Here is a 26145-nt window from a genome sequence, read left to right on the forward strand (position 1 = left end):
GTCCGTCGACAACCTCTGTGGTCCAGCGCAGGAGAGTCCGTCATCAGCAGGGTATCATAGATGGCTGATAGCGGCTTGGGCAGTTCTGCCTGTGCCACCGCGTCCTCCAAGCGGTCAGTCTGTAGAACAGGAGTAACAGGGAGCTGGGCCCTGACTGTATGTTGCAACTGCAGAGAACGGAAGCCTATCCAGCGGGGTAAGTCAAACGAGCATTTCAAGTCCAGAAGTGTGCGGAGGAGGATTGGGTTAAGCGGTAGCAAAATTATTTAAACTAAAAAAGTCTGATTCCCCTGCAGGGTAATACAGTAACATGCATTGCATAATATATAATGCATACAGTAACACGTATTGCATAATAACACGTTATGGTAGACTTGCCTATCAAACGAAGACCTCATCGCTGAGGTGATAGAACTTGTGCTAGGAGGGGTGCTTTTTGAGAGGGGGGGGAGGATTTGTGCTGGGAGGGGATAGAACTTGTGCTAGGAGGGTGTGCTTTTGAGGGGGGGGGGGATTTGTGCTGGGAGGGGATAGAACTTGTGCTAGGAGGGTGTGCTTTTGAGGGGGGGGGGGATTTGTGCTGGGAGGGGATAGAACGTGTGCTAGGAGGGGTGCTTTTTGAGGTGAAAGGATTTGTGTTAGGAAGGGGGGTTGGGAAGGAGATATATTTTTGTTGCTCAGAGGGGTGTAGGGGTGTTTTTTTGCAGGGAAGGATTTGTGCTGGGGGGGTTACGGAAATAGAACTTGTGCTAGGGGGGGGTGCTTTTTGAGGGGGGGGGGGGATTTGTGCTGGGAGGGGACAGAACTTGTGCTAGGGGGGTGCTTTTTGAGGGGAAAGGATTTGTGCTAGGAGGAGGGATTTGGGGAAGGTATAGAATTTATGCCAGGAGGGGTGTTTTTTTCTTTTTTGGGGGGTGGGATTTGTGGTAGGAGCTGGCAAAGGAATAGACCTTGTGCCTTTGGGGGGGTGGGAGGATTTGTGCTAGGAGGTGTGATTTGGGGCTGGGATAGAACTTGTGCTGGGGGGGTAGACTTGTGCTAGGAGGGTAAGAGGTGGTAAGGGGAATAGAGCTCGTGCTAGGAGGGGTGTTGTTTGGGGGGGAGGATTTTGTGTTGGGGGGGGGGTTCCTTTTTTTTGGTGGGGGGATTTGTGCTAGGAGGTGGAATTTGGGAAGGGGATACAATCTGTGCTAGGAGGGGTGCTTTTTAGGGGGAAGGATTTGTGCTAGGAGGGGTTCTTTTTTTTGGGGGGGGGGGGGGGGAGGGAAGGATTTGTGCTAGGAGGGGTTCTTTTTTTTGGGGGGGGGGAGGGAAGGATTTGTGCTAGGAGGGGTTCTTTTTTTTTGGAGGGGAGGGAAGGATTTGTGCTAGGAGGTGGAATTTAGGAAGGGAATAGAACTTATGCTAGGATGGGTGCTTTTTAGAAGAAGGATTTGTGCTAGGAGGGGTCCTTTTTTTTGGGGGGGGGGGGTGGAATTTGTGCTAGGAGGTGGAATTTGGGGAGGGAATAGAACCTATCCTGGGAGGGGTGCTTTTTATTTGAGTGGGGGTGGGGGGGGTGTGCTAAGAGGGGATTTCTGCTAGGAGGGGTGTTTCTTGGGAAATGGATATGTGATAGGATGGGTAATTTTAGGAGGTGGAAAGGATTTGTGCTATGGGGGGGATTTGCATTTTTATTTGGGGAGAATATTGGCTTGCAGGGGACATTAATGCTTGGGGGGGGGGGGGGGGGTGCGTGAGCGTACTGATCAGTGCTGGTTCCTTTTTTTTTTTTTTGGATGGGAGGGGATTTTTTCTGAGAGACGTGGCGGGGGGCACTTTGTTATGCTGAGCACTAGATGAACTTGTCCCGGCACTGAATAACGAGCGGGGCTCCTAAAGAATAATAATATTATTATTATTATTACTTCTCTATAAATCAGCGGCAAGCAGTACACTTGGTAGCAGAAGGGGAACCCGCTGTCAGCTGTCCTGTTTGATCAGTAGAAGAGGAGTGAGCAGATGTGATTGAAGAAGAGGGGGTTAGGAGGGAGCAGGCACTGGGGGGGGGGGGGGGGGGGACACTTGGGATTTGTAGCCATATGCCAGGACAGAGACAAATCCCACATGCCAACGTTCGAAAGCAAGACCCAGTTTTCTAAAACTAAAGCTGAACTCCGGGCCAGCCACAAAATACACAGATAAAGTACATATAAGGGAGCTGTTTTACCTGCTGAGGGATAAGAAATTCTGAGCTGATATATATATAGATAGATATATCTCACAAAAGTGAGTACACCCCTCACATGTTTGTAAATATTTTATTCTATCTTTTCATGTGACAACACTGAAGAAATGACACTTTGCTACAATGTAAAGTAGTGAGTGTACAGCTTGTATAACAGTGTAAATTTGCTGTCCCCTCAAAATAACTCAACACACAGCCATTAATGTCTTTTGCTAAATAATATGCACTGTTGCTGTATAAATGACACTGGCGGGGAAGGGGTTAATACTGGGGGTGATTAAGTGGTTAAGTTTGCTCCTCAATTGTGCTTTCTAACTGGGGGGGGGGGGGGGCTCTGTGACAGGCACACAGAGATCGGTAATTCAGCTTAGCTGACACACACAATCTCTTGTGCCTGTCTGACAGGAGAGCCACCTGCTTTGTTTACATAGGCAGGCGGCTCTCCTGTCAGTTTCTCTGGAGGCCGGCGGCGCCTGCTCCTCCCGCGGTCTGGCTCCCGCTGTCCACAAACACGATGGGAGTGTGGCTCCTGAGGCACGCTCGCGCCGCCGAGACCGCGTGCACATAGTCACATAGATCTATGTGATTATGCACAGCGGAGCCGCCCTGCCGCTGCGTGGGGTGGTGGGCAAGTGGTTAAAGAATACATCAACCCAATATTTCATATTCCTGACATATGCTTATATCAGTCTTCTGTTCTATTTGTATTGCTTCCTTTGTATGAAATCTCCGGTGTTCCTGCCAGTTCCTCTGCTTTCCTATATATATATATATATATATATATATATATATTTCTCTGTCGCTCATTGACAGACGTAGTCCTCGTTGATTAATAACAACTCGGGTTATACTGCCCTCTACAGGAGTAGGACTAGACAGGAAAGAAAACGTTCTGGCCACACCCTAGGGGCAGTCCCAGAGGGTTAATCCTCTCACTTCCTGCTACAGCAAATCAGTTTTTTTCTGTCTAGTTAGGAGTAAGGACCTAGATGCCTTGCTAGGATCTTCGGTCCTGGCAGGATTTTTTTCTTAGAAAGATTTTTTAGAAAGCTTTTTTTCTCCAGTGTTCCTGTGAGATCTTCAAGCAAGAAAGCTGGAACTGGGCGACGGGCTGGATGTTGAGATCCAGTGGTCACCCCAGTTCAGCCTACGAGCGCGTGCAGGCCATAGCTCCGCGCTGGGTCGGCCGTGACATAGTCCCACTGGACAGGGACTGACCCTGCGAGTTAAACGTCTCGCTTAAACGCCAATGACCATGAGTCACGGCGTCCGTATTGGTCGACAGCCCTCCCACCCCGGTGGAGAGGGGTACTGTCAGGAGTTGGCGCCCGCCTGGTTCCGGTATGGTGAGTAGTATGTTCCCCCTTTTCCCCCTGACGGGTTTTGTGGTGAACGCGGGCCCCTCTCTGTAATGGTAAGGATGGGTCTCCCCTCTATCCTATAACATAGCACAGATCCCCCTATTTGAGTGTGATTTTTGTGAACAAGAAACCAGGAGGCTTGGTTTGGGAGCTGACAATCTAATGTCATTTCAAAACTGTAAAGATGACTGAAGTCAGTGGCAGTACTAGAATATTACTGTGGTAGCATAAGGTATCCTACCTGTCAGAGGTTCACAGGGCGATGTCTATGCATGTATAACTGCAGTCCAGATCGCATTCCTCCAGCTAGGGCAGGCTGCCTTCCGACGGCCCACGGACCGCATGCGGCCCGCCAGGGTCCGGTACCGCCGGCCAGGCTGATCACCATCCAGGGTGAAGTTTGTGGGGCCGATGCACTCCCGCAGACCGCTAGGCCGAATACAGCATTCCGCAGGCCGCTGCTAAGCCGCCTCTATCCTAACAGGCCGCCGCCATTGTCTTGCAGAGCACACGAGGCCGCCATATTGGCGTAGCCTCGTGTCTCCAGCATGGGGGCGGCCATGTTTGAGGTGACCAAACACCTTGTGGAGCCAGGGGGAGGCGCCGGAAGGCGTGTTAAGGGGCGGAGCCGCCTCCTTTACCCAGGAAAAAGGGCCAAAGACTTCCTGTCTGTAACAGGACAGCACTGAGCAAGCTGATGAAAACTTCTGTGCATCAGGGATGAGCCTTGGGGTCTCTCTCTCTCTGTGGGGTCCAAAAAGGCAGGTAACACTGAGGGGCGCTGTTGCGACTGAGGGATACAAAAAAAAAAAACTTTGTCATTTTTTGTCGCTGGCAAATGTCTTGTATAATCATTGACCCTGCCGCATAGGTATCCCCACCTGATCCCCTCAAGGTGGCCGCAGGACCCTCCAGTACCCCACTTGTTTTTAATGCATTATCGGCAGTTTTGGAGTCTTTGGTATCCCGGGTGGAGGTGGCCTGTCAGGGACTGGGGTCAAGAAGCGACCCCCGCCTACCCCTATTTTTTATCTGATACATCAGATACGGATTTGGAGCTGGTCAATGCAGCTGCAGGTCCCTCTTATGGGGCTGTTGTCTCAGGTAATGTCTCCTCAGCAGTGAGGAGAACGTTTCTGCCTCCGCCATAACACAAGAGTGGTGGATGCACTAGTTGTGTCCGTCCGGGAAACCTTTAGTCTTGAGGTTACACCCGCAGGGGTAGCTGAGACTGAAATTCTTTTTTGGTACTTGTTAGCCTACCAAAAGGGCGAAGGATTTTCCTTTACCCAAATGGGGTCGTTTTGAAACGAACCCCTGCTATTTCCTAACGCATGGCTAGGCGCTATCCGTTTGAGGAATCCCTCTTTAAAGGATAGACGGTACCACCTGCTGTCTTGCCACAGACTGTTAGGATAAGGAGGACCTCGTAACCAACGAGGACCTTCCCTTTCTGCTCATAAAGAGTTTGTTCGTTCCGCGAGGGCGGGCGATAAGGCGAAACCCTCCAAAGCCCCTTCAGAGGGTTTTTCAAAGGGCGCTGGTCAGCTAAACAAAAAGTCCGGCTCAGCCAAGCCTGAAGAATACAGCCTGATGCGCCCCTACCCATCTCTGGGGTGGGGGGGATGTCTTCACCGGTTTCCGGATCCATGGCTTGCCAGAACCCCGGACTAAGGGGTTCGCGAGGTCATACGGTCAGGATACAGGATCGAGTTTGGATCACTTCCACTGGTACGATTCTTCCCTTCTAACATTGAACGGTTTCAGGGGTTCTATTCGAACCTGTTCACAATGCCCAGGAAAGAGGGCAAGGTGCGTCCAATTCTGGACTTGGGGAAAGATGGAGTCCATCCGAACAGTGGTGGCCTCCCTGCATCAGGGGGAGTTCCTGGCGTCCATAGACATTTAGGATGCCTATCCTTATATCCCCATCATCGCAGGACATCAGCGTTTTCTTCGCTTTCCCAAAGATCATTCCTGGTTCCCACCAGGAGACTGAACTATCTGGGCCTAATGTTGGATACATCCTGGGCAAGAAAGTTTCTCCTTGCGGAGAAACTCCAGAAGGTTCAGTCAACGATTCGGATGTTGCTGTCCGTCAATTGGCTGGGACTGATGGTGGCCTTCTTAGAGGCAGTACCGTATACCCAGGCTCATACCCGAATTCTCCTGAAGGAGATTTCTTTCTAATGGAATCAGAATTCCGATTTCCTGGACAATTGGATCCGGTTGAGCGAGCGGACCAGGAAGTCTCTGATGCTCAACCAGGGGAAGTCATTCCTTCCGATAGCATCCAGGTTACCAATAGGGTATCGGAACTGAGCGCGATCAGATTTTGTCTGATTTACTGGACCGAGCAGCTCTAGAGCAGCCCGATTCGGATCCAATCGCACTATGCCACGGTCGTGACTTATGTCAAGAAAGGGGCACTTAGAGTGTCCTGGTGGCCCTCGAAACGACTAGCATCTTTCATTGGACGGAACAGTTTGTTCCGGATCTCCCCGCAGTGTTCACTCCGGGGGTGGGAAATCGGCAGGCAGATTATTTCAGCCATCAGATTCTGGATCAAGGGGTATTGCCTCTTCATCCAGAGGGTTTTCACTAGCTGTCCCTTCATTGGGGCACCCTGGATGTGGATCTGTTGGCACCTTGGCTCAACAGGAAGGTGTGGAGGTTTGTAGCTCGCATCCGCGATCCTCTAGCGGACGCAGCAGAAACGCTGATCGCCCCGTGGGAGCAGTATCAGCTACGGCATGCCTTCCATCCTCTCAAGTTACTGCGGGAACTTCTTCGCAGGATAGAGGTGGAGGGAATTCCAGTTATTCTGGAATTTCCGGACTGACCTCGTCGAGCCTGGTACGCCGACTTGGTGAGGCTAGTCGCGGACGCCTCTTGGAGACTTCCTCTCAGGGAGGATTTGCGGTCTCAGGGACCGATCTTCCATCTTGCTTTACAATCGCTGGCTTAATGGCCTGGCCATTGAGACCCAGGTACTGAAGGACAAGGGAGTGTCAGCTTCAGTTATTCCTACCTCTAGTTAAAGCAAGGAAAGCGACTTCCAGCAAATGGAAGTCTTATATGGCGTGGTGTGAATCTTTTGGATTTCCCCCACATACCTATTCGGTGACCCGAATCTTGGTCTGTCTGCAACAAGGGGTTGAGCAGAAACTGTCCTTGAGCACTATCAAGGGTCAGGTTTCAGCGCTAGCAATCTTCTTTCAGAAACCTTTGGCTAATCATTCCTTGGTGCGGAATTTCATCCAGAGGGTGCGACATCTGGCTCCGCCAGTGCGCGCACCCTTACCGCCTGGGATCTTAATTTAGTGTGGTCGGTTCTTCAGAAACTTCTCTTTGAAGATATTAGGGAGATTCCCTTGCTTACATTATCCCAGAAGGTGGCCTTCTTGGTGGCCATTACTTATGCACGCAGGGTGTCAGAACTGGCCGCATTATCTTGACGTTCCCCATATCTGGTGGTTCATAGGGATAAGGTGGTTCTTCTTCCAGATCCATCCTTCCTTCCTAAGTGGTTTTCAGAGTTTTCATCTGAATAAAAAATATTGTGTTACCTTCCCCGTGTCCTAAGACTAGCCATCCTTGGGAGTTGGCATTACACTCCTTGGATGGGGTTCGGAAGGATACACTTGACTACTACGAACTTGTTTTCGTAAGACGGACTCACTTTTTGTGATCACGGATAGCCCTTGAAGGGGGTTGCCTGTGTCTGCCGCGACCATATCTAGATGGACCAGTCAGACGGTGGTACAGGCTTATTCTATTAAGGGTCGGAATCCTCTGCTCCCTGTTAAGGCGCACTCTACTCGAGCGCCTAGTGTTTTTCTGGGTCTTCCGCCATCAGGCGTCAGCGATCCAGGTTTTCAAGGCGATGACTTGATCGTCGGTTCATACCTTTACAACATTTTATAAAGTTGATGTGATGGCATCGTCAGATGCCTCTTTTGGCCACAAGGTTCCGCAGGCCGCAATCTGAGGAGACTTGGTCTACCTCAAGGGTTTGTTGGGTGTTTCACTTAGGTCTCATCTTTTTGCTCGATGAGTCTTTGATGCTTCTGGTTGGCTCCGGTTGGGCCTTCTGGATTTTGATTTCTGTTATCCCACCCCTCATTTGTGGTACTGCTTTGGGACGTCCCGAGTTGTTGTTAATCAACGAGGACTGCGTCTGTCAATGAGCGACAGAGAAAAATGGATTTTTGTAAAATCTTACCGTAAAAATCCTTTTCTCTTAAGCTCATTGACAGACGTAGTACCCGCCCCTCTGTTTTTGAGTTGGGTTGGGTTAAATTCTCTAAACACTGCTTTGTGACATAACTGATTTGCTGTAGCAGGAAGTGAGAGGATATACCCTCTGGGACTGCCCCTAGGGTGTGGCCAGAATGTTTTCTTTCCTGTCTAGTCCTACTCCTGTAGAGGGCAGTATAACCCGAGTTGTTGTTAATCAACGAGGACTACGTCTGTCAATGAGCTTAAGAGAAAAGGATTTTACGGTAAGATTTTACAAAAATCCATTTTTTTTAAAACTGACCACACTATGCATGAGAGGTGAGCACAGTGTGGTCAGTTTTTTGGCTATGCTGGGAACTCGGCCTGCTCTCCTCCTCCAATAATCAGATTGTCCTGACACCTCCTCCTGCACAGCCATTCACTGGGAAGGCCAGTGTACTGCTGTTTCTCCTCCCCCTAGCTCTATATGCAGCTGAGAACAGAGGGAATGTGATCACACAAATGGTGTGTGTATATGTATGTATGTGTGTGTATGTATATATATATATGTATATGTGTGTGTGTGTGTGTGTGTGTGTGTGTGTGTGTATGTGTGTGTGTGTATATATATATATATATATATATATATATATATATATATATATATATATATATATATATATATATATATATATATATATAATGTATATATTAGTGTGTATATATTTTTTTATATCTTTTAAATATATATTTTGCTTTTCATTTCGGTTATAAATGGAATGGGTTATTTTACAAGGTGATTTGTGTACAGAGACTTCCATGGCTCTATAGACTCCTCTCTGTTTTTCTGTGTTTCACCTTAACTCTTCCCCCCACAGACTTACTGAAATCACCGGTCGCCCCATGCGGGTTGTCGGGTGGTATCACTCCCACCCCCACATCACCGTTTGGCCCTCTCATGTCGGTAAGATTCTACAGACTTTGTAAAGGAATCCCATCATTAGAGGAATGTGGACGGCGCCATTGCTGTGCCCTTGTTCTGGAAATGCCGGTTGACTGGCAGTCTCACTGAAACCCTTCGCTTGCATGCTTTTGAGTTGCTCTCCTGCAATACGTATGCAGATTAGGACCTCTGGGGTTTTGTTCAGACTTTCTTATTCTACAGTTCTGATATAGTTCATAGCAACAGTGTCAGCCAGACAACTAGCATTTCCAAGAGGTCAGCACTTGAGGTTTTCATTTAAAGGCTGGCTCAAGCCAGTTTTATTTTCTTATGATAAAGGAAAGGCTTAAAGTTGAACTCCAGCTGTTCCTTCATTCCTGCGGGGGTTGTACAGGCTCCTCCCACTTACTCTGATTTCACTGCACACTCTTGAGCTTCTCAGTGGGCATTAGAAGCTGGAGAATGTCCAGCATCATTCTAGCCCTTCCTCCAAAAACGCCCCCACCTTTTAATTATGGAAGCCTCGCATTATCTATGGGCAGGGCTCGACCAAACCCAGGCGCCAGTTCGCAATTCTTTTTATTATGGAAGCTTCATATTATCTATGGGCAAGGCTCGACCAAACCCAGGCGCCAGGTCGCCATTATTTTTATTATGGAAGCTTCATATTATCTATGGGCAGGGCTCGACCAAACCCAGGCGCCAGGTCGCAATTCTTTTTATTATGGAAGCTTCATATTATCTATGGGCAGGGCTCGACCAAACCCAGGCGCCAGGTCGCAATTCTTTTTATTATGGAAGCTTCATATTATCTATGGGCAGGGCTCGACCAAGCCCAGGCGCCAGGTCGCAATTCTTTTTATTATGGAAGCTTCATATTATTAATAGGCAGGGCTCGACCAAGCCCAGGCGCCAGGTCGCAATTCTTTTTATTATGGAAGCTTCATATTATCAATGGGCAGGGCTCGACCAAACCCGGGCACCAGGTCGCAATTCTTTTTTTATTATGGAAGCTTCATATTATTAATAGGCATGGCTCGACCAAGCCCAGGCGCCAGGTCGCAATTCTTTTTATTATGGAAGCTTCATATTCTCTATGGGCAGGGCTCGACCAAACCCAGGCGCCAAGTCGCAATTCTTTTTATTATGGAAGCTTCATATTCTCTATGGGCAGGGCTCGACCAAACCCAGGCGCCAGGTCGCAATTCTTTTTTATTATGGAAGCTTCATATTATCTATGGGCAGGGCTCCACCAAACCCAGGCTCCAGGTCGCAATTCTTTTTATTATGGAAGCTTCATATTATCTATGGGCAGGGCTCCACCAAACCCAGGTGCCAGGTCATAATGGCAAATGGAAATCGCGTCCTGGCGCCTGGGTTACACTGCAGCAATGGTTGGGATCCTCCCATGTGGCCCACCCGCAGATGCGCGGACTAGCGTAGGTCTGGCCGATGATTGAGGCCGCGGCTTTTGTGGCCTGCTCCTTTTTTGAAAAAAAAAAACAGGCGCCCTCTGGTGGACGGTGCTGTGATGAGCGCAGCTTGCTCTCACTGCCTGTCCACCTCCGATATCATCTTCCATGATCCTATCTACCATGTTGACAGCTGGACTTGATCAGTCGCTCTTTCCTTACTGCCGCTGAGTGGACTGGGAGTGCCGCCTGTCAGTGCCCATCAGCGCTGCCTCATCAGTGAAGCTTATCAATGCTTATCAGCACAGCCTCGTCATTGACCATCAGCGCATTCTTCATGGCATAGATTCAACAAGGTGGTGGAAACATTCCTCAAAGATTATGGTCCATAGTGACATGATAGCATCACACAGTTGCTGCAGATATGTCAGCTGCACATCCATGATGCCAATCTCCCGTTCCACCACATCCCAAAGGTGCTCTATTGGATGAGATCTGGTGAGTGTGGAGGCCATTGGAGTACAGTGACCTGATCTGGTGAATGTGGAGGCCATTGGAGTACAGTGACCTAATTGTCATGGTGAAGAAACCAGTGGTGAGATGATTGGAGCTTTGTGACATGGTGCATTATCCTGCTGGAAGGAGCCATCAGAAGATGGGGACACTGTAGTCATAAAGGGATGGACATGGTCAGCAACAATACTCAGGCCGTGGCATTTAAACCATGCTCAATTGGTACTAAGGGGCCCAAAATATCCCCCACACCATTACACCACCACCAGCCTGCACTGTTGATACAAGACAGGATGGATCCATGCTTTCATGTTGCTTACACCAAATTCTGACCCCACCATCTGAATGTCGCACCTAAAATCCAGACTCCTCAGACCAGGCAATGTTTTTTTCCAATCTTCTATTGTCCAATTTTGGTGAGCCTGTGCCAATTGTAGTGCAGTTTTCCTGTTCTTAGCTGTCAGGAGTGGCACCCGGTGTGGTCTTCTGCTTCTGTAGCCCATCTGCTTCAAGGTTGGATGTTTTGTGTGTTCAGAGATGGTATTCTGGGTACCTTAGTTGTAACGGGTTGTTATTTGAGTTACTGTTGCCTTTCTATCATCTGGAACCAGTCTGCCCATTCTCTTCTGACATCCACAAGGCATTTTTCTCCACACAACTGCTGCTCACTGGATATTTTCTCTTTTTCCCACTATTTTCTGTAAACCCGAGAGATGGGTGTGTGAAAATCCCAGAAATACTCAGACCAGCCTGTCTGGCACCAACAACCATGCCACGTTCAAAGTCACTTAAATCCCCTTTGTGATGCTTTGTTTAAACTTCAGGAAGTTGTCTTCACCACATATGGATGCCTAAATGCATTGAGTTGCTGCCATGTGATTGGCTGATTAGCAATTTGTGTTACGAAGCAATTGAACAGGTGTACCTAATAAAGTGGGCACTTTGATACTTATGATGCAAGTTGATACTTTTTTGAGGTTGCTGACTCTCCATCCCGGCTGCCACTGACCGCTCCCTTCCTCCCTAAAAAAACAAGAACCAATCCGAGTTTGACAGCTATCGCATAGTGATTACATGCAGGCTGGAAGCTTCAGTGACCAATTAAACCTTCAGCCTCCAGGGGGCACTGCAGCCTAAAGGTGACTGATGGTGATCAGTTTAATACTGTGGATGGATGATACAATTACAGTGTTAAAAAAAATAATAATTAAAAAATAGAAATAAAAAAACAATCTATGAAAGCGTATAATGTTTGGTGCAGTCTATGTAAAACAATTCTCTAAATGTTCCATGTATGTTTTATTCTCCAGATGTACGCACCCAGGCTATGTATCAGATGATGGATGTCGGATTTGTTGGACTAATCTTCTCATGCTTTATAGAAGATAAAAACACAAAGGTTAGTTATACTAATGGATACATTATAGAATAAGGAATTACATTTATTTAATGTATATTTTTTTAATAAATATTTTATCTTTAGTGTTACCAAATATTATATGGATGGTCTACTGAAACTCGAGGTCCATATTAAAATCTGCTCCAGAAACAATATACCTGTAGGCAGTGGTATATTTTTGGTTTTGTGCTGCCCTAGGCAAGACTAAAATTGTAGGGGTGGGGGGATTGGATGAGTGGCAGCGGTGCTAGGGGGGGTGGATGAGTAGCAGTAGTGGTGGGGGGGGAATTGGATGAGTGACAGCAGGGGGGGGGGAATTGGCAGTGGTGGGGGGCTGGGATTGGATGAGTAGCAGCGGTGGGGGGTGGGATTGGATGAGCGGCAATGGTGATGGGGGGGTTGGATGAGTGGCGGTGGTGGTGGGTGGATTGGCTGTGTGCCAGCGTTGGTGGTGGGGGGGGTTGAATGAGTGGCGGTGGTGGGGGAGATTGGATGAGTGGCAGTGGTGGTGGGGGGATTGGATGAGTGCCAGCGGTGGTGGTGGTGGGGGGGGGTTGAATGAGTGGCGGTGGTGGGGGGGATTGGATGAGTGGCAGCGGTGGGGGGGATTGGATGAGTGGCAGCGGTGGGGGGGCTGGATGAGTGGCAGTGGTGGTGGGGGGATTGGATGAGTGGCAGCGGTGGGGGGGCTGGATGAGTGGCAGCGGTTGGGGGGCTGGATTGGATGAGTAGCAGCGGTGGTGAGTGGGATTGGATGAGTGGCAGCGGTGGTGGGTGGGATTGGATGAGTGGCGGTGGGGGGGGGGGGGATTGGATGAGTGGCAGCGGTGGGGGGGGGGACTGGATGAGTGGCAGTGGTGGGGGGGGGATTGGATGTTTGGCAGCGGTGGTGGGGGCAGAATTGGATGAGTGGCAGCAGTGCTGATGGGGGGGGGGGTTGGACGAGTGGTGGTGAGGGGGGGATAGGATGAGTGGTGGTGAGGAGGGAGTGGGATCAGTGGCAGCAATGGTGGTATGGGGGGAGAGGGAAGAGGGATCAAAAAATAAAAACCATAAGAGGTGATTAAATACCGCCAAAAGAAAGCTCTATTTGTGGGAGGGGGGGGATGATCTAAATTTTTTTTTATTATTTTTTTTTTTTGGGTACAGCGTAGCATGACCGCACATTTGTCAGTTAAAGTAACGCAGTGCCAAAAAGCAAAAAAATGTCCTAGTAACGAAGGGGGGTAAATCTTACGGAGGGAAAGTCCTTAAGAATTCCACACATACATTTTCTAAGTACCTCTGAACCATCAAAGACGTAGCATAATGTAATGTATATAACATATGTATGGAGGCCTCCGCCTAGGCCATGTAAGGTGGGAGGGGGGGGGGGGGGGGAGGTGGACTATTTTTTTTTTTTTAGGGTGAATGAGTGGGGGCTCCATATATTGTGTAGTAAATACATTACTACTAGATACTAGATCCTTATTGGTTCCGATATACTAAAAAATATGTGCAATTTTCCCGGTACTGTGTTTATACAAATAAAAAGACTTCATGGGGACACAGCTCTACTAGATATTTTTTTTTTTTTTTATATATATATATATATATATATATATATATATATATATATATATATATATATATATATGTGTGTGTGTGTTTTGTTTTATATAATATATAATTACATTTTTTTTTTTTTTTCTTTTCTACATTTTATTTCTCCTTTTTGCTTTTGTCTTTAGACAGGACGGATTTTGTATACCTGTTTCCAGTCTGTCCAAGCACAGAAGAGCACCGAGTAAGTATTTTTGTGTGTGAACATAACATCTGTTCAAAAAAAAAGTCATGAAATGCTTTTAGAAATCATGAATAGTTTTTATTTTATTATTATTATTATTATTAGTACTTGTATAGCGCCATCAATATACACAGCACGATAAATTAGATAGATTAGATATAGGATTGCACCGATTCCATTCATTTATTTTTTCTCTATCGTTCATTGACAGACGCAGCTCCATATTCTTCTAAACAATTGGGTTATGCTGCCCCCTACAGGAGTAGGAAACTAGGCAGGAAAAATCTTTACCACGCAGGCATACACCCATTCACTCTGCTATAGGATTCAGTTTGTTTCTGCCTAGTTTAGGAGTAGGACCTAGGCTGGGACTTCGGTCTTAGCTTGTCTTTTTTTTATTTTAAAGGGAACCTTTGTTTAACCGCTTGCCGACCGCCGCACGACTATTTACTGCGGCGGTCAGCCCCTCACAGGCAGAGCGACGTAGTACTACGTCGCTAGCCTGTGAAGGTCTAGGGAGCGAGCGCGCGCCCGATGTCCGCCGGTCACGCGGCGATCGTCGGTGCAGAGGGAGAAAAGCAGGCGGCTGATGTAAACAAGCCGCCTCTCATTCTCCCCTGTGTAGAAACAGTGATCATACGGTTCTACTATGTAGGACCATTGATCACTGTTCCTACACCTCAAGCCACAGCCAATCGCAGTTAGAATCACGCCCCTAGGGACACGCATAACCCCTCCCTCTAAAAAAAAGTTAATCCCTTCACTGCCAGTGTAATTTTACAGTAACAGTGCATATGTATAGCACTGATTACTGTAGTAATGTCACTGGTAACCCCAAAAGTGTCAAAAATGTCAGTCAAGGGTCCGATCTGTCCGCCGCAATGTCGCAGTACCGCAAAAAAAATCGCAGATCGCCGCCATTACATGTTAAAAAAAAAAAAAAACCCCACCAAAAATGACAAAAATCTTTCCCTTTGTTAGTAAACGCGATAACTTTTGCGCAAACCAATCAAAATATGCTTTTTGCGTTTTTTTTTTTTTTTTTTTTTTACCAAACATATGTAGCATAAAACAAATTGGCCGAAAATGTTCAAAAATTTTGGTTTTTACAGTTTTTTTTTTTTTTTTTTGGGGGTATTTCATATAAAAAAAAATGTGAAAAATATTATTTTTGCAAAATTGACGCTCTTTTATTGTTTATAGCGCATGATCAAAAAATCGCACAGGTGATCAAATACCGCCAAAAGAAAGCTCTGTTTGTGGGAAAAAAAGGACGTCAAATTCGTTTAGGTACAGCGTCGCACGACCGCGCAATTTTCCGTTAAATTCACACAGTGCCGAATCGCAAAAAAATCTTCCGGGGCTTAAGTGATTAAAAAAAAAAATGTAAAATGTAATTTTCTCCTTTCATCCTTCCAGGACGGCCTACATATGAGAGATTGTGGCTCCGCCTCACAGGAAACACAACTAATTTGCAGCTGTTAAAAAGGTCCCACCCATCCTTGAGCTTCAGTTCAGTTGTGTTTCCAACCTCACATCGGAACGTTTTGTTTTTTTACTAACCTGAAGGCAAAAGACTGTCTGAGAGGTACCCCTGGAAGGCAGCTTCGGTCGGCCTAATGGCAGCTTTTTCTCCCTAGCTGCGTCCTGGAAACAGGAGCTTTCAGGTCGCCAACATACCAGGTAGTGCGGTTTACCTTACAGTGAAGGTCCCTCGATACCTGAAGTCCTGTTTGTCTCTGCAGGAAGTCTCCTCCATTAGCTCTGTTGGGCGGTAAGGATTTCGAATTTCCCGCCAGTCGGTAAACCCCAAGCCTCGCTATGGAGACCGGAAGTTCCGACGGAAAAGGCGGAGTGGGTGATACCCAGAAGAGGCGCAGCGTGGAGGAGACGCCGGGTCCATGTGAGCTCAGCGCTAGTAACATGGCTGATTCTCCGGCTACGAGAGGGCTGAAAGTGCCCCAAAAAGAGACACGGATGTCCGCAATCCCTACAGAGGAAGCCCCTGCCAGACCCCCTTCCACTGTTAGCGCTAGCATGTCTAGAAAATGTGGGAACTGTGGGGTCAGATTGTCTAAGTCTTACTTAAAGCCCTTATGCCATACTTGTATTAATAAGTTAGCAGGGCAGGAAGCATCAATCCTAATGAAAGATTTTCTTAAATCTATGCAAGAGCAAATGTTAGCTACTATTCAGTCATTCAGGACTACAGCAGCTATCCCTCAAATCCCAGCAGAGGAAGTATCGAAAGATAGCTTATCCTCCCAGGACAGTGGGTGGTCAAGAGGACCCTCATCCCTCTGGTCAGAGTCTTAAACCATTCCCTCAACACAAGTTAGGGAACAAGAGGATCCAGGGGAAGGCACTAGTTACATAGGAGGTCCTTCCAGTTCGGATAAGGACTCAGAAAGTAACAGTGAGGAGGAAAAAGAGAAGTTTAAAAGTAACAAAAATCTTTTTTCGTTGGAATATATGGAGGGTCTACTTAAAGTGGTACATGACACTGAAGGAATCCCTACCCCAGTAATGGAGTCTTCCAGTAAAGACCAGGTGTACAAAGGCTTGGAAAGAGCCCAGTACAGAACCATGCCCATTCACCAGTCATTAAAAGACATAATACACCAAGAATGGAAATTCCCTACACATGCCTTATCCAGGCCAAATAGCTGGAAGGGAAGGTATCCCTTTGAGCCTCAAGAATTGGAGGTATTTACAAAAAATCCTAAACTGGATGCTCCTCTGGCACAACTATCAAAAAGAACAGACTTATCCTTTGAAAATGCCGGGCATATTACAGATCCTATGGATCGCAGGATTGAATCCTTATTAAGTAAAGCCTGGGATTCTAATGCGTATAATAGAACTACAGCCTTAGCTGATACCTGTATGGCCAGGAATGCAGACTTTTGGCTCAAGGAACTGTCAAAACATGTCCGCACTATGGCGGGATCACAAGACCTGATAGATTCCCTAGCTATGATTGGTAAAGCAGCATCCTACTTAGCAGACTCGGCTGTGGAGTCAATAGTAGCATCTGCAAAAACAGCAGCATTAGTAAATTCTGCTAGAAGGGCGCTTTGGGTCAAAGCATGGGAAGGTGATATAGCCTCCAAAGTAAGACTGTGCCCTACCCTTTGAAGGTTCATTACTGTTCGGTTCAGGACTAGATGATACCTTGTCCAGATCTGCAGAAAAAGGGAAAAAATTTCCCACTAAGAAAAAGGACAAAACAGGAAGATATTCCTTTCGGAAACTTCCAAAGCAAAAATCAAAGAAGGCCGTTTAGGGCCAGGAAAGGTGGTCCTGAGAAGGGAAAACAAGGAAATAAATTGTTGTTCCTTAAACCTGGACCTAAGTCCAAAGAATTCAACTGACGCCAGCATCAGGGTAGGGGGCAGACTGACCCATTTTGCTTCCCAATGGGAAAACATCTCTGCTAGCCCCTACATTCTTCAGATAATCCGGGAAGGGTACCGACTGGAGTTTGTCTCACAACCGGAACCGGATATAACCGTGACCTATCCCTCGAAAATAGAACAAAAGAGGAAGGCACTGTTAGACGGTGTTCAGGAACTAGCAGAGCAGAGGGTAATTGTACCTGTACCAAAGGGTCAGGCATTCCAAGGCTTTTATTCCCACATATTTGTGCTATAAAACCCTCAGGAAAATTCCAACTAGTTATAAATCTAAAGAAACTAAACAAATTTCTAATATACAAAATGTTCTCCATGGAGAACATTTATACGGTCAGAAAAAATCTGTACCAAAATGTCTTTATGACAACGTTGGATTTAAGAGATGTTTACCTACATGTTCCAATTTATCTGGAACATCAAGCATTTCTCAGATTCGCCATTGTAATGTAAGAAGGTACTGCACATTGGCAGTTCAGAGCTTTCCTTTTGGCTTGGCAGCAAGTCCAAGGATCTTTACAAAAATCTTGGCCGAGGTAGTAGGCCATCTTCACCTACAAGGCCTAAAGTTGATCCCGTATCTGGACGATATGTTGATCTTTGCAAGATCAGAAGAACAGGCTATGGCAGACACCCAAAAGGTGATGTCAGTTCTGCAAGCGGTAGGATGGCTATTAAATTGGGAGAAATCCTCAATACAACCAGCACAAGTCCAAGTGTATCTAGGGTACAAAATAGATACCAGACTCAAAAAACTCTTTCTCCCAAGGGAAAAGGTGGTCTCGGCAGTAAGAAACATCTGCTCTCATCCCTGCTGCTCCAGGAGACAGATCATGCAGGTTCTGGGGCTAATGACAGCTTGTATTCCAGCTGTAAAATGGGCCCAACTACATTCAAGAGACCTCCAATTCTTTCACCTAGCCTCTTGGAACAAGAGACAGGACTCCATAGACGAAAAAGTTACATTGTCCCCACAAGTAATTTTGTCACTAAAATGGTGGACAGTCCCCCAAAACCTAGAGAATGGGCGACTATGGGGTCAAGAGCTACCCGTAAGGATCACCACAGACGCCAGTGCCGAGGGGTGGGGAGCTCACCTAAAAGAAGCACGAACCCAGGGTACCTGGGATTTGGAGCTGAGTCAAGCCTCCTCCAATTACAGGGAGCTGAAGGCTGTAGAAAAGGCTTTAAAAGCCTTCGAGAAGGACATTCTAGGGAAAGAAGTCCAGGTTCATTCACACAATGCAATTCAGGTAAGCAGTAGCTTACCTGAATCATCAGGGGGGGACCAGATCAAGCTCACTGCTAAAGTTAGCTCAGAATACACTGGGCTGGGCAGAAAAGAGTTATTTCCCTTTCAGCCATGTACATAAAAGGGAAGGACAACTGGGAAGTGGACTTCCTCAGTCGTCATCACATCAAACTGGTAGAATGGGAACTGAACCCCGTAATTTTCCAACGCCTAGTCCAAAAATTTGGTCAACCAGAAGTGGACATGTTTGTCACTCGGCAGAACTGAAAAGTAGAACAGTTCTTTTCTCTGACAAAACAGAAGGATATGCTGGGCTTGGATGCCCTAGCACAACCTTGGCCCTTCAGGCTAGCTTATGCCTTTCCCCCACAGAATCCAATATCAAGAGTTCTGCAGAAACTCAGCAGATGGCCGCAACTACGCCTCATCCTAGTCACACCTGGGTGGCCAAAAAGAACGTGGTTTGCAACCCTGGTATCCCTATCAGTGACAGTACCATGGAAACTACCAGAAATCCAGACCTGTTGCTACAAGGACCTCTGATTCACCCCAGACCGCAGTTTTTTTCAATTAACAGCCTGGGTAGTGAACGCCAAATATTAAAAGAAAAAGGATGCTCAGACAAAGTCATTGAGACCCTCCTTTCAAGTAGAAAGCCAGTAACTAGGAAAATTTATTCCAAAATCTGGAAAACATTTTGTACTTGGCAGAGTCAGAAGAAGGATTCCTCTGCCTCAATCCCAAGGATCCTGGATTTTTTACAGGATGGGGTAGATAAGGGGGTAACGGTGAACACCCTTAAAGTACAGGTAGCGGCACTTTCTGTTTTTTTTTTTTTTTTTTTTTAGACAAAAGTTTGACCAAAGAACCTTTTTAATTAAGAGGTTTCTGTTAGCCCGGGGAAGAGTATCTCCAATTAACAGAACTAATGTTCCAGCTTGGAACCTAACGCTAGTACTAGAGACATTATCTAGTGAAGCATTTGAACCTTTGAACAAAATTAGTTTTAGTTTAAACATTTTGTCAATTAAGTTAACCTTTCTGTTGGCAATCGCCACAGCCAGGAGACTGGGAGATTTACAAAGCTTATCCATAAAAGAACCTTTTATGCAAATTCTCCAAGACAGGGTGATTCTTAAACCAGACCCACTGTACCTACCCAAGGTAGTGTCATCTTTTCATAAGACTCAAGAGATGGTTCTCCCATCCTTCTGTGAAAAACCTAAATGTGCAAAAGAACAAAAATTCCATTGCTTAGATGTAAGAAGATGTCTTCTAGCATATTTAGAAAGAACCAAGGGCTTTAGAAGATCTAGCCACCTATTGGTTCTACATTCTGGACCAAGGAGGGGATTACAAGCATCAAAACCCTCAATCTCTAGGTGGATTAAACAAGCCATTAGTATGTCATATAAGGTGTCAGGTACCCCCACACCAACAAGTCTAAAGGCACGTTCCACAAGGGGCATGGCAACTTCCTGGGCCGAAAAAGCCGGAGCATCCTGGGAGCAGATCCGCCATGCCGCCACCTGGTCCAGCCAAGATGCCTTCCTAAAGCACTATCGTGTGGAAGTACTGTCGCAACAAGACCTTGCCTTTGGCAGAAAGGTTTTACAGGCAGTGGTCCCGCCCTAAGGTAGGCCAGTATGGATTCCTTTTATTATCCTCTCATAAGTAGGCCGTCCTGGAAGGATGAAAGGAGAAAACTTACCGTTAGTGTACCGGTAACAGCCTTTCTCTTAATCCTTCCAGGACGGCCGGCCTACTTCCCGCCCAAGATGGTGGTGAGTTTTAAAAAATATGTATATATATGTGTAGCTGTATGTTATTGAATAACTATATTCCTTGAAAGTTCGGTTGGAAAGCTACTTTTCTATTACTGAAGCTCAAGGATGGGTGGGACCTTTTTAACAGCTGCAAATTAGTTGTTTCCCCTGTGAGGCGGAGCCACAATCTCTCATATGTAGGCCGTCCTGGAAGGATTAAGAGAAAGGCCGTTACCAGTATACTAACGGTAAGTTTTCTCTATCGTTCATTGACAGATGCAGCTCCATATCTTCTTAGACCATTGGGCTATGCTCCTCCCATCAGGAATGGGACACTAGGCAGGAGAAAGCTTTACCACGCCTATGGGGGCTGTCCCTGTAGGCATAATCCCACACACTCTGCTACAGCCCTTAGTTTGTTTCTGCCTAGTTTAGAAGTAGGACCTAGTTCCTAGCTGGGACTTTTGGTCTTGACTATTTAAAAAGGACATTTCTCTGTCGCTCATTGACAGACGCAGTCCTCTTTGATTAATATCAGTAGGGTTATACTGCCCCCTACAGGAGTAGGACACTAGGCAGGAAAAACGTTCTGGCCACACCTTAGGGGCAGTCCCAGAGGGTATATCCTCTCTCTCCCTGGATGTCAGTTTTTTTTTTCTGCCTAGTCAGGAGTAAGGACCTAAGTTCCTTGCTGGGATCTCTGGTCCTGGCAAGCTTTTTTTAGATAAATCTTTTTTAGTTCGCTTTTTCTCTCCAGTTTTTGTTCCTGTGAGATCTTCAAGCAATTATGCTGGAGCTGGGCGACGGGCTGGATGTTGAGATCCAGTGGTCACCCCAGCCGGCCTACGAGCGCGTGCAGGCCCTAGCTCCGCAATGGGTCATCCGTGACATAGTCCCACTGGACGGGGACTGACCCCGCGAGTTAAATGTCTCGCCAGGTCGCCTACGACCAGTCAGAGTCGCGGCGTCCGTATTGGTCGACAGCCCCCCCACCTCGGTGGAGAGGGGTTCTGTTAGGAGTGGGTGCCCGCCTGTTCCGGTATGGTGAGTAGAATGTTCCCCCTCTCCCCCTGTCGGGTTTTGGGAGTGGATGCGGGCCCCTCGGTGGATGGTCGGACCCTCATGACCCCGGGTTCCCCTCTATCCAGTGACACACTTCACATATCTCCCCCTTGCTAGTGTGAGTTTATACCATTCTAGGAGGCTTGGTTTGGGAGCTGACAATCTATAGGAGTCTGTCACTGCAAGGAAAGCCTGCATTATATAAGGACTAAGGAGTCCATGACTGATGTCAGTAAGGATGGAGACAGGGCGCCGCGGGCGTTACTGTTGAAACATTGTGCAGAGGGGTGATACTATCAGGCACCTACCTATCGCACAAGGAGTCCTCTATTAGAGATGCAGAGCCGCCATCCTTCCGTGGGCCGCCATTTTGGCGTAGCCTAATGTCTCTGTGACGCCGCCCTGGATGCCGCTCCATTAATGGGGCGCGTATCGATCTCAGCGGTGGTCCTCCGGCGTATGCTGTGGTTAAAATACTGGTCGGCAGATCAGGCTTCCAAAAAAGCCTTGGCGAATCTCCCCTTTCAAGGGGATCGCCTGTTTGGTGCCACCTTGGATGAGATCATCAAGGGTATCACTGGTGGCAAGAGTACCTTTTTACCACAGACTAATAAGGGGAAAGTACCGCGTCGCAGACGGGGACCTTCCTTTTCCGCTCATAAAAAGTTTTTTCGCTCCTCTGGGGCGGGCGATAAGGCGAAGTCCTCCAAAGCCCCCCCAGGGGGTTTCAAAGGGCGCTGGTCGGGCAAACAAAGGTCAGGCCCTGCCAGACCTGAAGATAAGACCAATACAGCCTGAAGGTGCGCCCCCACCCATATCTGGGGTGGGGGGACGTCTTCACCGGTTTCCGGACCCATGGCTCTCCAGGATTCCAGACAAATGGGTTCAAGAAGTCATACGGTCAGGATAAAAGATCGAGTTTCGATCACTTCCACCGGTGCGGTTCTTCCCTTGCAATATCTGACTATCCCCGGACAGCTTAGAAGCTTTGCGGGGGGCAGTAACGGATTTGATGCAACAAGGAGTGGTGGTCCACGTTCCTTGGACAGAACGTTTTCAGGGGTTCTATTCGAACCTATTCACAATACCCAGAAAAGAGGGCAAGGTGCGTCCAATTCTGGACTTAAGAGCGCTCAATCATTTTGTCCAGGTGCAAAAATTCAAGATGGAGTCCATTCACACAGTAGTGGCCTCCCTGCATCAGGGGGATTTTCTGGCATCCATAGACATCAAGGATGCCTATCTTCACATTCCCATTTACGCAGGACATCAGCGTTTTCTTCGCTTTTCCGTGGGAGAGAACCATTATCAGTTTGCGGCGTTACCCTTTGGTCTCGCCTCTGCTCCCCGGGTCTTCACAAAGGTCTTGGCCCCAGTTTTAGCCCTGTTGCGACAGCGGGGCATTTCGGTTCTAGGCTACCTAGACGACCTTCTACTCCATGCGGAGTCTCCGCAGGCTCTGTTGCTAAACTTGGAGATCACTATGATCTCTTTGGAAGAGTTCGGGTGGCTGGTGAACCGGCAGAAATCATCCCTGGTCCCCACCAGGAGACTGAATTATCTGGGTCTAACTTTGGATACATCCTTGGCAAAAGTGTTTCTCCCGGCGGAGAAACTCCGGAAGATTCAGTCGGCGACTCAGTTATTATTGACCGTCAACTGGCCTTCCCTGTGGACTTGCATCAGGGTTCTGGGACTGATGGTGGCCTCCTTCGAGGCAGTACCGTTTGCCCAGTCTCATACCCGGATTCTTCAAAAGGAGATTCTTCTCAAATGGAACCGGAATCCCGATTCCCTGGACAATCTGATCCGGCTGAGCGAACGGACCAGGGAATCTCTGGTTTGGTGGCTTCGGTCACCAATGCTCAGTCAGGGGAAGTCATTTCTTCCAATCTATTGGACAATTGTCACCACGGATGCCAGTCTATCCGGGTGGGGTTCTCGGCAGACGATCTGCTCAGCGGCTCTGGTCCCTGGAAGAATCCAGGTTACCGATAAATGTATTGGAACTGAGAGCGATCAGACTTTGTCTGATTCACTGGACCGAACAGCTCCGGGGCAGCCCGGTGCGGATCCAGTCGGACAATGCCACGGCAGTGGCTTACGTCAATCACCAGGGGGGCACCAAGAGTGTCCTGGCGGCCGTAGAAGTGGCCGGCATCCTTCGTTGGGCGCAACGATTTGTTCCAGCTCTCTCCGCGGTTTTCATTCCGGGGGTGGAAAATTGTCAGGCAGTTTTTTCTCAGCCGTCAGATTCTGGATCAAAGGGAAGGGTCCCTTTTATCCAGAGGTATTTCACCAATTGTGCCTTTGTTGGGGAACCCCGGATATGGATCTGTTGGCATCTCGGCTCAACAGGAAGGTGCGGAGGTTGGTAGCCCGCTCCCGAAATACTCAGGCGGACGCCGCAGACGCGCTGGCAGGATAGAGGTGGAGGGAATTCCAGTCATCCTTATGGCTCCGGACTGGCCTCATCGGGCCTGGTACGCCGACTTGGTCAGGCTGGTCGCGGACGCCCCTTGGCGACTTCCTCTCAGGAAGGATCTGCTGTCTCAGGGACCGATCTTCCATTCTGTTTTACGATTGCTGGCTTAACGGCCTGGCTGTTGAGACCCAGGTGCTGAAGGACAAGGGGTTGTCGGCTTCAGTTATTCCTACTCTGATTAAAGCGAGGAAAGCGATTTTCAGAAAGGTCTATCATCGCACATGGAAGTCTTACATTGCGTGGTGTGAATCCCTTGGGTTTCCTCCACGTTCTTACTCGGTGGCCCGGATATTGGCTTTCTGCAACAGGGGGTTGAGCAGAAACTGGCCTTGAGCACTATTAAGGGTCAGATTTCAGCGTTAGCAATCTTCTTTCAGAAGCCTCTGGCTACTCATTCCTTGGTGCGGAATTTCATCCAGGGGGTGCGGCACCTGGCTCTGCCGGTGCGCGCGCCCTTACCGCCCTGGGATCTTAATTTGGTGTTGTCGGTTCTTCAGAAACCTCCCTTTGAAAATATCAGGGAGATTCCCTTGCTTACCTTATCTCAGAAGGTGGCCTTCTTGGTGGCTATTACTTCTGCACGCAGGGTGTCAGAACTGGCCGCATTGTCCTGTCGTTCCCCATATCTGGTGGTTCATAGGGATAAGGTGGTTCTTCGTCCGAATCCATCCTTCTTCCTAAGGTGGTTTCAGATTTTCATCTAAATGAAGATATTGTACTACCTTCCCTGTGTCTTAAGCCCAGTCATCCTCGGGAGTTTGCGTTACATTCCTTGGATGTGGTTCGGGCGATCAGGGTATACTTGACTACTACGGACTCGTTTCGTAAGACGGTTTCACTTTTTGTGATCACGGATGGCCCTAGAAAGGGGTTGCCTGCATCTGCCGCGACCATCTCTAGATGGATCAGACAGACGGTGGTACAGGGTCGGGTTCCTCCGTTCCCTGTTAAGGCGCACTCCACTGGAGCGCTTAGTGCTTCCTGGGCCTTCCGCCATCAGGCGTCAGTGGTTCAGGTTTGCAAGGCGACTACCTGGTCGTTGGTTCATACCTTTACAAAATTTTATAAGGTTGATGTGCTGGCATCAGCGGATGCCTCTTTTGGCCGCAAGGTTCTGCAGGCCGCTGTTGGAGGAGACCGTTGGTCTACCTCGAGGGTTTGTTGGGTTTTTCACTTGGGTCTCATCTTTTTGCTCGATGAGTCCTTGATGCTTCTGGTTGGCTTCGGTTGGGCCTTCTGGATTGGATTTTGATTTCTGTTATCCCACCCCTCATTTGTGGCACTGCTTTGGGATGTCCCTACTGATATTAATCAAAGAGGACTGCGTCTGTCAATGAGCGACAGAGAAAATTGGATTTTTGACTTACCGTAAAATCCTTTTCTCTTAAGCATATTGACAGACGCAGTACCTGCCCCTCTATTTTGAGTTGGGTTAATTTCTCTGACACTGCTTTGTTACATAACTGACATCCTGTAGCAGGGAGAGAGAGGATATACCCTCTGGAACTGCCCCTAAGGTGTGGCCATAACGTTTTTCCTGCCTAGTGCCCTACTCCTGTAGGGGGCAGTATAACCCTACTGATATTAATCAAAGAGGACTGCGTCGGTCAATGAGCTTAAGAGAAAAGGATTTTACGGTAAGTCAAAAATCCAATTTTTTTTTGTCATTTTTATTTACTAGTTTAGAGTTCCTGGAGAACTACAAGCAACAGCCGACTGGGTTTCGGACTGGATAATCTAGATCCTTAAGGTCTCTCAACCTGGATAGCGGGCATGGCACGACAGAGCCCTAATGGATGGGGACGAGCCTACAAGAGCATCGTCTCGCTGGTATGTGACGAACTGGAACGCCCTGAGTCGCAGTGTACTCCCTGGCTGGCAGCACCCCCACCCCGGGTGGGAGGTGGCCTGTTCGGAGTGGCGCCCACCTGGTACTGTGGTATGATGAGTAATGCTATCCACCCAATCCTCTGGCGGTCTCGGGGTGGATGTGGGCCCCCTCCTGGGAATGGTCAGAGCCTCGGGAGATCCCTCAGTTCCTCTGGCCTCTTGGACATACCAGACCCCCCTCCCCCCAGTTATCCCCCCCCTCCCCTAGTAGGTTCCTACCTTGGGGGCGATATTACGTCCTTTTTGTTAGGGACATTCCGATGCCACCTGGGAGAGAGGTTTTTTGGAACCTCTCTGGATGAACTGATCAAAGGTCTTACGGGTGGGAAGAGTACTCTTCTCTCTCAATCCTCTAAGGGCAAGGTGCCACGTCATAGACTGGGGCTTTCCTTCACTGCTCATAGGTGACTTTTTC

At 47.9% G+C, this 26145-nt stretch overlaps 1 protein-coding gene across 1 annotated transcript in view; it reads left to right on the forward strand.

The window, feature by feature from the left end:
- The window catches only part of BRCC3 (BRCA1/BRCA2-containing complex subunit 3), a 68573-nt gene that overhangs the window by 13201 nt on the left and 29227 nt on the right, over nucleotides 1-26145 (forward strand). Inside the window, exons 3-5 of the mRNA XM_082264659.1 lie at nucleotides 8688-8773; nucleotides 11988-12076; nucleotides 13807-13862. Coding sequence (XP_082120785.1) covers nucleotides 8688-8773; nucleotides 11988-12076; nucleotides 13807-13862 — 231 coding nt within the window. The remainder of the gene's footprint in view (nucleotides 1-8687; nucleotides 8774-11987; nucleotides 12077-13806; nucleotides 13863-26145) is intronic.

The sequence above is a fragment of the Pelophylax lessonae genome (assembly GCF_965119305.1).
Source record: "Pelophylax lessonae genome assembly, chromosome: 7".
Lineage (NCBI taxonomy): Eukaryota > Metazoa > Chordata > Amphibia > Anura > Ranidae > Pelophylax > Pelophylax lessonae.